General features: G+C 39.4%; 1 protein-coding gene across 1 annotated transcript in view; it reads right to left on the reverse strand.

Moving 5' to 3' along the window:
* Nucleotides 1-12377, reverse strand: part of CREBRF (CREB3 regulatory factor) — an 81324-nt gene that overhangs the window by 19260 nt on the left and 49687 nt on the right. The window contains exons 5-7 of the mRNA XM_062188677.1: nt 10504-10698; nt 8413-8602; nt 7213-7286 (exon numbers count right to left, since the gene is read on the reverse strand). Of these exons, the coding sequence (XP_062044661.1) occupies nt 7213-7286; nt 8413-8602; nt 10504-10698 (459 nt within the window). The remainder of the gene's footprint in view (nt 1-7212; nt 7287-8412; nt 8603-10503; nt 10699-12377) is intronic.

Genomic DNA, 12377 nt, shown 5'->3' on the forward strand with positions numbered 1-12377 from the left:
CCATTGGAGGGTGAACCAACGGCAAAGGAAGACCTTTCTCTCTGTCTCTCTCTCTCACTGTCCACTCTGCCTGTCAAAAAACAAAACAAAACAAAAAAATTGATCATTTTGCACACTGTTCCACTTTAAGACACAATTTACCCAAGAGTCACAAACTGAAGAAGACAGTTTTAGAGGCAAAGGAACATACCAACTGTCATGATACCAGGCTTAAACTGAGCACGGAGGGTGGTAGTTTTTATCAAAAAAATTTCCCAATCCCCTAATATGCTTGCTATGAAAGAGTTCCAGATACAAGAGATAAAGATCTCCTCGGCCTGGAAGGATCTCCTCCTCCAAGCAGCCTACTCCTTATTACACATGGATGCCTGAGAGATGATTTTCTAGAGGTACAATGATCTGAAAGACTGGGAAGCACTCTGGTTTATATTAAAACCAATGCTTTCCAAATATGCCAGATGATTACATAAGAATAACCTAGGAAATCTAAAAATATGGATTCCTGTGCTCCACTTGCAGATTCCAATTCAGAAGATCTGAGGAGAAGCCTAAAAAAATCTGTATTTTAAAAGTACTCAGGGAGCTGGCACTATGGCATAGTGGGTAAAGCTGCTGCCTGCAGTACTGGCATCCCATATGGATAAAACCCAGCTGGTTTTATCTGGCCCCAGCTGGTTTTATCTGGCTGCTCCACTTCTGATCCAGCTCTCTGCTATGGCCCAGGAAAGCAGTAGAAGATGGCCCAAGTCCTTGGGCCCCTGCACCCATGTGGGAGACACAGAAGAAGCTCCTGGCTCCTGGCTTTAATCAGCTCAGCTCTGGCTGTTGCAGCCAGTTAGGGAGTGAACCAGCAGATGGAAGACCTTTCTTTCTCTCTGCGTCTCCTTCTCTCTCTGTGTAACTCTGACTTTCAAAGAAATAAATAAACTAAAAAAAAAAAAAGTACTCAAGGAGCTGGCACTGTGGCGTAGTAAAGCTGTTGCCTGCAATAGTGGCATCCCATATGGGTGACAGTTCAAGTCCTCGCTGCTCCACTTCTAATCCAGCTCCCTGCTAATATGCCTGGGAAAGCACTGGGAGGTGGCACAAGTCCTTGGGTCCCTGCACTCATGTGGGAGAAGCTCCTGCCTCCTGGCTTCAGACCAGAAACTGGCCCAGCTCCAGCTGTTGTGGCCATTTGGGGGGTAAACCAGAGGATGGAAGATTTCTCTCTCTCTCTCCCTCACTCTCTCTTCCCCTCTCTCTCTCTCTGTGTGTGTGTGTGTGTGTGTGTCCTTTCTCTGTAAACTGTGCCTTTCAAATAAATCTTTTTTAAAAAGTGCTCAGACATTCCAACAAACAGTCAAATTTGGGGAAACAGAGATCTAAGCTATCCGCACAAAGGTTAAAATATCATTACTTAATACAAGGGAAATTATAGTCAGTCAACAAAATGGACTACTCTAGCAACACAATTATAAAATTGAAGTAACAAATTATGGTGGTAACAAGTGGATCAGTTCATTCATGTACAGATGAAATTTGGCTTTGAAGAGCCACAGATACAGACATACATACTAAAAGGAAGAAAAGAATGAATAAAAGTGGGGCCAGGCTGTGGTACAGCAGATTAAGCCACCACTTGGGACACCAGCATCCCATTATCAAAGTGCCACTTCCAATCCAACTCCCTGCCAGTATGCCTGGGAAAACAACCGATGATGACCCAAGTACTTGAGCCCCTGCCACCCATGTGGGAGACTGGGATGGAGTTCCTGGCTCTTGGCTTTGGTTTGGCGCAGCCCTGGCTGATGCAACCATTTGGGGAGCAACCCAACAGATGGAAGACCTTTCTCTGTCTCTCCTTCTCTCCCTGTCACTCTACCTTTCAAATATGTAAAATAAGCCTTAAAAAAAAAAGAATGAATGAAAGTGAACATGTGGCTAACTGAACTGATGAATAAAAAGGAGACTAGCCAAAAGCTGGGAAGAACACAAGAAAAATAAATAACAAAACCAAAGAAAAAAAAGCAGTCAGCGAAGTTAACAGGCGGTGAATAAAATTCTGAAAAGGGAGACCCAAGATGGCAGAATAGGGCATAGCCACACTAAATTAAGCTGCTCTGGGATATTAAAAGAACAGAGGAGGGACTATGTTTCTGGGGATCTGACTGATGTAAATTTTCAGCAAAGAAGTGGGGAAAAAAAAAAAATAAAGCACAAAGACTCCGTGGGACCAGAGGAGACAGAGACACGGCTGCTCCAGTTGTACAACACAGCCAGCTGCCAGCTGTGGCTGCCATCTTACCATGCCAAGGTAGGAAGAAATCGCTGTGTGCCCCGCCACTCATAGTTTTAGCTGAGAGGGAATTCCACACTCACCTACTGACTTATACTTCAGTCTGCAGAGCTGACTGGGGTCTGAGCAACAGCTGGGCTTGGAGCAGGGATGCCGCCTTGTTTCCTTCCCCTCCCCCACTTCCACAGAGTATTATACTTGGCAGCGAAAAGTTATACAGCACACCTCTGTTCTCCTATCAGCATCATAGTCAGAGTTAGGGCAACATATGGGGCAAAGGACAAATCCTTGGCATCCTGCAACTGTGGGAGTTTTTGGGCATTAGCCCCAAAGCTATGCTCACCCACTCTATGTAAGCAAGGGGGATTCACCTTAGTAACTGGGAGTTAACACCAGAAGCAGCCCCTAAAAAATCTGCTCCCACTCTGGGAGATCTGGATAATGACCCTGCTGTACCCTACAACACCAGTACTGTAACAAGTTTTTTGGTTTTTGTTTGTTTGTTTGTTTTTTGGTAAAGATTTATTTATTTGAAAGAGAGTTACATACAGAATCAGAGAGAGAAAGAGAGACAGAGGGAGATCTTCTACCTGCTGGCTCATTCCCGAAATGGCCTTAATGACCAGGGCTGGGCTACGCCAAAGTCAGGAGCCAGGAGCTTCTTTTGGACCTCACATGTGGATGCAGGGGCCCAGGGACTTGGGCCATCTTCTGCTCCCTTCTCAAGATGTTAGCAGAGAGCTGGATCAGAAGTGGAGCAGCAGGGACTCGAACTGGTACCCATATGGGATGCCTGCACTGCAGGCCACAGCTTACTGTGTCACAGCCCTGGCCCCAAACAATTCGTTCTAAGTTTCTTGGTGCCACTGGAATCTACCCGGTGGAAATAGGGAGGAATCTACCTGCATTCCACCTCTCTGGACTCATGCCCTCCAGAATAAAAATCTCCTGTATACCTTGTAGTTGCCTTGTAGGACTGAAACAGGGTTGAGTTCTTATCCCCTAGTCCTAGAACTAGGGCTATTAGTATTATAAGCCATTGTACCACTTGGACTCACCTAGCAGAACCAGAGGATGGGCCCATGTGTATCACATAGTCCTAGAGCCATAGTAATTGGTGTCACAAGCCCCGGCATCACTCAGGCTTGCAGTAGGACAAGGGGGCAGCTACCATTGTCCCCCTCAGCACCAAGAATAAGGCCCTGGCTATCCATTTGTCAGGAAGACTAACACTGAACTCATCAGAATTATTCATCTCAAAGCCACACTTCTATACCTACAAATTGCAGCAGACTAGTCCATGGTATCATTTATAGACATGGACAACATTAAGACAAAAGAGGGGCTGGCGCTGTAACATAGCAGGTAAAGCCACCACCTGCGGTGTCAGCATCCCATATGAGTGCCGGTTCAAGTCTTGGCTGCTCCATTTCCAACCCAACTCTCTACTATGACCCGAGAAAGCAGTAGAAGATGGCCCAAGTTCTTGGGCCCCTGTACCCCCATGGAAGACCTACAAGAAGCTCCTGGCTCCTGGCTTTGGATCGGCATAGTTCCAGCTGTTCTGTCCAATTGGGGAACGAACCAGAGGATGGAAGACCTCTGTTTCTCTTACTCTGCCTCTCTCTCTCTCTCTGTATAACTCTGACTTTCAAATAAATAAAAAAATCTTTAAAAAGAAATCACGCAAGAGCCTACAATCCTGGGCTTACCTGGAACCAAAGCCAAAGCAACAATCCAAACACATGATACAAAAAGAAAAAAACAAACCTATATCCTTAATGAATACAGACACAAAGAGCCTCAACAAAATACTAGAAAATTGAATCCAAAACTACATCAAAAAGATGATACATCACTATCAAGTGGGATTTATCCCAGAAATGCGAAAGTGGTTCAAGATTCACAAATCCCTGTCATAAATCACATCAATAGAATGAAGAGCAAAAACGACATGGTCATCTCAAGATGCAGAGATAACATCTGAAAAGATCTGACATCCCCTCATGATATAAAAGAAAACTCTCCACGAAATAGATATACAAGAAACATTCCTCAAAATTATAAAAGCTATATATGACAAAACAACAGCCAATATCACGGTGAATGGGGAAATCTGAAAGCCCTTCCCCTCAGATTTGGAACAAGACAAGGAGGTTCACTTTTGCCACTCCTATTCAATCTTCCTACTGGAAGATTTAGCAAGAGCAGTTAGAGACGAGAAAGAACTAAAGAAGATCAAAATTGGAAAACAGGAAGTCAAATTATCCATGTTTGCTGATGACATGATATTGAACGTGGAAAAACCTATACATTCCACCAAAAAGCTGTTAGAATTGATAAACCAATTCAGGAAAGTTGCAGGTTATAAAATAAACATACAAAAAACAGAAGTTTTTTTGTCTGCTAATAATGAACTCAGAGAAAGAGAAATCAAGAAAGAACTCCCAACAGATACAAAAAAAAAAAATCAAATATTTTTTAAAAATCATATATTTAGGAGTAAATTTAACCAAAGAAGTGGAAGATCTCTACAATGAAATTATCAAACACTGATGAAAAATCATCAAGGAAACAAAAAAATAAAAAGATATTCCTTGCTCACTGATTGAAAGATTCAATAGCATTAAAATGTTTATACTACCCAAAAGAATCTACAGATTCAATGCAATCCCTATCAAAATACCAATGACATTCTTTACAGAGCTAGAAAAAACAATCCTAAAATTCATATGCTATCACAAAAGACCCCAAATAGCCTAAGCAATCCTGAACAAGAAAAATCAAGCTGGAGGCATCACAATACCTGACTTCAAAGCACACTAAAAACCTATATAATTGCCGGCGCCACAGCTCAATAGGCTAATCCTCTGCCTGTGGCGCCAGCACACAGGGTTCTAGTGCCGGTCGGGGCGCCGGATTCTGTCCCGGTTGCCCCTCTTCCAGGCCAGCTCTCTGCTGTGGCCCGGGAGTGCAGTGGAGGATGGCCCAAGTGCTTGGGCCCTGCACCCCATGGGAGACCAGGAGAAGCACCTGGCTCCTGCCTTCAGATCAGCGCGGTGCGCCGGCTGCAGCGCGCCGGCCATGGCAGCCATTGGAGGGTGAACCAAAGGCAAGGGAAGACCTTTCTCTCTGTCTCTCTCTCTCACTGTCCACTCTGCCTGTCACAAAAAAAAAAAAAAAAAAAAAAAAAAAAAAAAAAAAAAAAAAAAAAACCTATATAATTACAACAGCATGGTACTGGCATAAAAACCAATACACAAATCAATGGAATAGAATAGAAAGTCCAGTAATTAATCCACAAATAGCCAACTGATTTTTGATAAAAGTATTCAGATTTTACAGTGGAATGAGGATAATCTCTTCAACAAATGGTGCTGGCAAAATTGGATTTATATATGTAGAAGAATGAAATTAGATTCCTACTTCTCACTTTATACAAAAATCAACTCAAGATGGATCAAAGACCTAAACTGAATACCTGAGACTTATTGGAAGAAAACATACGGGAAACACCCCAAGACATTGGCATAGGGGATGACTTCTTGGACAAGACCCCCAAAGCACAGGCAACAAAAGCAAAACTAAACAAATAGGACTATATCAAACTCAGCCAAGAAAACAATCAACAGAGTGAAGATACATCCAACAGAATGGGGGGAAAAAATCTGTAAATCATCTATCTGACAAAGGATTAATATCACAAATATATCAGCAACTTAAAAAGCTCAACAACAAAAGAAAACAACCAATCCAGCTAAGAAATGGGCAAAGCACTTCAACAGACAGTTCACAAAAGAACAAATACAAATGGCCAACATATATATGAAAAAATGTTCAACATCACCAGCCATCAGGGAAATGCAAATCAAAACCACAATGAGCTATCACCTCCCCCCTCTCAGAGTGGCTAAAATCTAAAACACAAGAGAGCTTCAAATGTTGGCAAGGATGTGGACAAAGGGGAACACTTATACACTGTTGGTGGGAATGTAAATTAGTGCAGCCACTGTGGAAAACAGTGTGACTTCTTTTAAAAACTAAAAATACACTTGCCATTTGATCCATCAATCCCACTACTGGGGATGCACACTCAAAAGAGTTGAACACAGGTATCAAAGCGATACCTGTACACCATGTCCACAGCAGCACTGTTCACGATAGCCAAAATTTGGAACCAATCAAGATGTCCATTACCACATGAGTGGATACAGAAAATGTGGTGTGTGTGTGTACAATAGAATATTTTTCAGCTGTAAAAAAGAATGAAATTCTACCATTTGCAGCAAAATGGACACAACAAGGGGACATCATGTAGAGTGAAATAAGCCTGACCCAAAGACAAAGACCACATGTTCACCCTTACATGTAGGAGCTAACATAAAAAAAAAAGGAAGAAAGAAAAGAGAAACTCTGTAAATATCAGTGTTGCTGCAAATATAGTTTTGCAAAACTTTTTCTTATAATTTTGTCAAACCAATGATTAAGAAGGTTATACTACTATCGTTTAAATGATCTTTGATTACTTTACAATTTTCTCTAGTTGGTTTCAAATGGTAATTTTTCCATTCAATATTGCTTAGAGCCATTTTTTATATTCCCACTAAACTACTATCTTTGTTTTTTACTTGTTAAACTTATTTGGCAAAATATTAAGACTTTTTATTTATACTTAAATTACTTATAATACTTAATATTACTTTGTAATATAAATATAAAATATATTATCTCAAAAACAAAAAAAATTAATAAAGAGATTCAGAGGGAGAGTAGTAAGGAGAGAGGGAAAGGGAGGAGAGAAGAAGAGAATAGAATATCATTATATTCTTACAATTGTATCTACAAATCACACTGAATCTATTAAAAACTAATAAAAATTTTAAGAAAGGTTTAGAAAGCCAAAAAAGCCGAAATTCTGTAAAGTTTATGTTTACCATATTCTGTGTTGAGGCCCCATAATTTCACTTTATTAGCTTCATATTGGGCTTTTTTCTTTAACCGACAAGCTCTGTGAAAGGAAGGAGTGATTAGTTCACTTTTCAAGTGACATTCAAAATATACTTCTTTTTGCTGCTGTCAGAAATTTTCTACAAGCAAACAAAATAATCTCTGCCTACTGATGTTTAGCAAGAAACTGAGTTACCAAGAAAATACATTCAATAATTTATCCAAATTTATATTTTTAATTTCAGTACACATTCAAAAGTCAAGCTATGACTAGTATACATGGGTTAGAGTAGTGAAAAAAAGGTAACAAACAAAAACTAATAATATCAAGTATTATAGAGGATATGAAGTAAGCAGAATCCTCACAGGTTGTTGGTGAGAATGTAAAAAAGTACATATAGCTACTCTGGAAAACAGTTTGAAGGTTTCTCACAAAGTTAAAAATACACTCCTGGGTGTTTATCCAAGAGAAATGAAAACTTATGTTCACACACACACATCTGTAAGTGAAATGTTCATGATGGTTTTATTAATAAATTTCATAAAACTAGAAGCAAGCCAAATGCCCTTCAAGTGGTGAATGGGCAACCTGTAGGATATCCTTACAAAGGAATACTACTCAGTAATAAAAATAAATAATTCTTTGCAACAACAGATGAAATTCATTAAGTGAAAGCTAGACTCAAAAGGCTATAAACAGTCTATTTTATTTACATGACATTCTAGAAAAGGCAAGATGATAAGGATAGAAACAATCATGATTGTGAGAGGCTAGGGTAGGAAAAGGGGCTTGCTTTTATCATTTGTTAAGGCGATGAGAAATCTTCAAAATGTTTACTGTAGTGGCAGCCATATGATTAGATATGTTTGTCATAAAACATAAAAGTCATAAAAATGCACATCGGAAGGGATGAATTTTACCACTAGTAAGTTATACTTCAATAAATCTCACTTGCTAACAAAAGTAATCTTTTTCATTGTTATACTAGAATACACACTTGAATACATTCACTTCTCCACTCTTAAAAATTTCTTCTATAAAACATGTATATCATTCATTTTTATAGTATTATAGTATTATAAAAGAAAGATATGACCTTTGAAGGTCATCTTTTCTATAAAGTTATTTAGTGTCTAACCTCACCTCTTGGGCTTTATTCACATGAGTGAACATTATTAGCATTTACCTGGAAGCCAGCTTATTTTTTTCCTTCCTTGACCTTGGGCGGGCTGTTAAGGGAAGCTCACTGACTGGAGTCAGGTCACTAATCACCTTATTCAGCTTGCGCAGTTCATTGCCTATCTGGAGTAGTTTTTTAGGGTTTGGAGTCAGGTCTTCTACATCAGTTCTCCGTGACTTCTTTACTGCATATTTTCCTACCAACAGTTCAAAAGAAGTTTAAGTTAGGTTATTTTAATGAGATGCATTTTCCACAGCCACATTTTAAGTAACACTTCTCCTCATCCTGCAGCTGTAAGAAATGGTTCCAACCTTTTCCAACTGCTTAGCTACCCCCGGGTTTCTAGCTTTAGCGGACAAATTCCCAACTATTTCCATGGTAGTACTAAGTATCTCGAATCTCAGGATTAGAGGGCAAGTTTAACTGCACACAAAAATCAGGGATAGTGCACAACATGTGGTAAGAAAGTTTGGAGATTTTACCCAAACCAATGTGTATTAGATCCTGGCACCGAAAATTTGTAAAACATATAAGTTTTTATGTTGGACTCAAAAATCCAACAAGTGGGGCCAGTGTTCCAACATATTGGGTAAAGCCACTGCCTGCAATGCCAACATCCCAAATGGGCGCCAGTTTGAGTTCCAGCTGCCTCACTTCTGATCCATCCAGCTCCCTGATAATGACCTGGGAAAAGCAGCAGCACATGGCCCTAGTCTTTGTGCCTCTGCTACCCACATGGGAGACCTGGAAGAAGCTTCCAGCTCCTGGCTTCTGCCTGGTCCAGTCCTGGATGTTATGGCCAGATGGGGAGTGAACCAGCAGATGGAGGATTTCTCTCTGTAACTCTTACTTTCAAATAAATAAATAAATCTTTAAAAGAAATCCAACAAGTAAGGATCACCTTGTTTGAAAGCTTCTAAGAAGTGCTGAAAAATAACATTACAGAAAACTCAAGTGGTCTCAACCTAAGACTCCACACAAAACGGATGGCTCTGCCCTCCAAACTTCTTCAGTATACCAAACAATTTCCATATTATACATCACATGCAACCTAGAATTATCTATTTGACTTATCTTTTCATTTCTGGTAGAAAACTGATAGAAAGCAAAACCTTGATTATTATTCACTGAGAGTACAGTACAGGCCCAGATGCCAACAGAAAGGAAAAAAATGAGGCCTAAGTATACTTCAAATACAAGTCCTGTCCTTAAAAATGCTTAGCAATTCAAATCTATAGCATGAGTGAATATTAAAAACTGTTTATGGAGCATCAAGCTTAATAGTACTTTCTCCTTTCTCATCTTTTTAGGTAAAAACAACATTTATGTACAAGAAAATCTACTTAATCACAACATCCAGGTTCAAAATTCAGAATCTGATACACCTGGGGCAGGTGTTTAATCAAGCAGTTGAGAAGCCTCTCTCCTACACTGGAGTGCCTGGGTTCAATACCCAGCTCCAACTCCTGACTCTAGCTTCTTGCTAATGCAGATCTTGGGAGGTAGCAGTGATGGTTCAAGTAGCTGAGTTCTGCCACCCATGTGGAGACCTGGACTGTGACTCTTGGTTTTGACCCACCTCTCTCTCTCTCTCTCAAAAAAGTGACGTGCCTAGGATTATACACTTCTTTCTTCCAATTCTGACTCCTCATGTCTTTTCTTTCTACCCTTTGCTCCATAACTATTCTTTTTTTTTTTTCACTTCCTTCCCTTTTCTTCCCACCACCATTTTAAATCCAATCTCCCCACATTTACATTTAGATCTGAGGATTAGACAAGAATGGAAGAGAGAGATGCTAGAGCCCATTTGCTTTCTCCCCAGCTCTTCTGTTACAGTAACTATGACAGGTCAGGAATAGCAACCTCCTTGCCATTTCCTGGATGAGCAAGTAGAGTAAGAAGGGACTAAAAGGGAAACAGTGTTTACATGGTGTCTCCTCTCTTCTTAACTGATGGTTCTCAACATTGGTTAAAGCTATTTGTAAGTAAAGGGCAGTCATTTGCTAAGAACAGTTGAGTAACTGGGCACACGAAGCACTATGATGCAGTATCTCTATTTAAAGCAAAACTAAATTTTTTACTGCAATCCTCTCTTACCATGGTGTAAGCCATTCTTCTGATACATGTTACTTGGCAAGGTATCTCGGTTCCATTCAGATGGCCTCAGAATCCTCTCTTGCTGTGATGGTGTAAGTTGTTCACTATACTCCCAGAAGTACCTTCTTTTACCTCTCTTCCGAGAGGATATTGAAGTCATCTCTTTCAAGTCTTCTACAGAATCATTTTCAAAGCCTTAAAAAAAAAAGATTCCCTAATTTTTTAAGCTCCATAAATTTCAATAAGCCAATCAGGACAAACAAAATGATCCTTCTGTGTGTAACTTGACACATTTCATCTGAAGACACCATTGGCACGTCAAGGATAATAAAAGGGCCTATAAAATAACTATGTATATCTGTAACTCACAAAATAGTGATTAATAAACAGATAACTACACTGTATCTTTTTGTGTATAGTACTGAGAAAGCAAATATAGGCACAAGAGTGTCAAAATACTCTTATATAATGATACTAGACACTATACTGTGATTTTTAAATACATTCCTTCAAATATTTGTGCATCTGAAACATTCTAGGTAGAAAACTGTGTGCATTTCCAGATGTCCTAGTTTTGTGAGATAGAACTATTTTCTTCCTATTTCCCACCCAACTACTTTTAGAAAAGTACAAAAAAATAACAGTTCTCACAAACATTATCAAATAAAAGTTTATATACCTGTTCGAGCTAATATTTTACTGGAAGCAATTTGCATTTACTTTACTTTTTAAGATGGGGGTATCTTCTGTACTAAAGGGAAGTTTCCAAAAATATTTAATTCTGAGCTAGAACTGTTGGTCACATCCAATTCAAAATGAACTACGAACATAAAATACTCTCCGAGAATGATCACCTTAGACATACTCTACATCACTAATGCTAGGTACGTGGGAGAATGGGAATGGGCCATGCACAGACATACAATTCCAACTCTAAGGCAGCCACGAAGTATCAGGTAGCACTGAATGGACCAAGCAAATGACCATTTTTTTTCTCCTTAAACATCTGAATTTCAGAATTTTACCAAGTTTTTTTCAGAGTAAGAATCAATAAGGAATATATAGTCTATAATATAAATATATAATACAAATATGTATTTAGATATATCTAATAAATATAAGTTATATGGTATCGTAGAAAAGGCAAAACTATAGGAACATAGTGGCTGCCAGGGGCTGAAGATGGATTAATGAAATGAGGGAATTTTGAGATACATCAAACTATTCTGTATCTTGATTCTGGTGGTGGTTAAAAGACTACATTGAAATTCATAGAGTTCATGTGCTGGAAATTTAATCCCCAAATTCATATGAGGGTGCTACAAAAAGTTCATGGGAAAGATGTTAATTTTTATGCAAAACGTTTTTAAATCAATGCGTATTTGTTCATAGTATGCATTTTCCACAAACTTTCTGAAGTGCCTTGGATGTTGCTGGTACGGTATTTGGAGGGTCATTAGAAATAGATGAAGCAGTGAGGGCCGGCTTTCATGATGGCATTTGGTGCTTTCTAAGAAAGGGAAGGGAGACTGAGCCAGCGGCTTGCTCTGTGTCACCAGGTTATGCCCTTTGCCATGTGATGATGCAGCCCTAAAGCTCCCACCAGATGCTGAGCAGAGCTGGTACTTCTAGGACTTCCCAGAACTATGAGCCAAATAACTTCTATTCTTTATAGAATACCCAGTCAGGTATTTCGTTACAGCAACAAAAAACAGACTAAGATATTCTGTGAAAACTAAACCTCAATAAACTTTAAAAAAAGGATTTGGAGAGAGTGATTTCTGAGCAACTGTTAGGACAAACTCTGTAGCACTGCTGGCATTAACAGTATGTAATTCTATTGTATATATGGTACTTTAAAACAATATGGAGGG

This window comes from Lepus europaeus, chromosome 4, assembly GCF_033115175.1.
Source record: "Lepus europaeus isolate LE1 chromosome 4, mLepTim1.pri, whole genome shotgun sequence".
In the NCBI taxonomy this organism is placed as follows: Eukaryota; Metazoa; Chordata; class Mammalia; order Lagomorpha; family Leporidae; genus Lepus; species Lepus europaeus.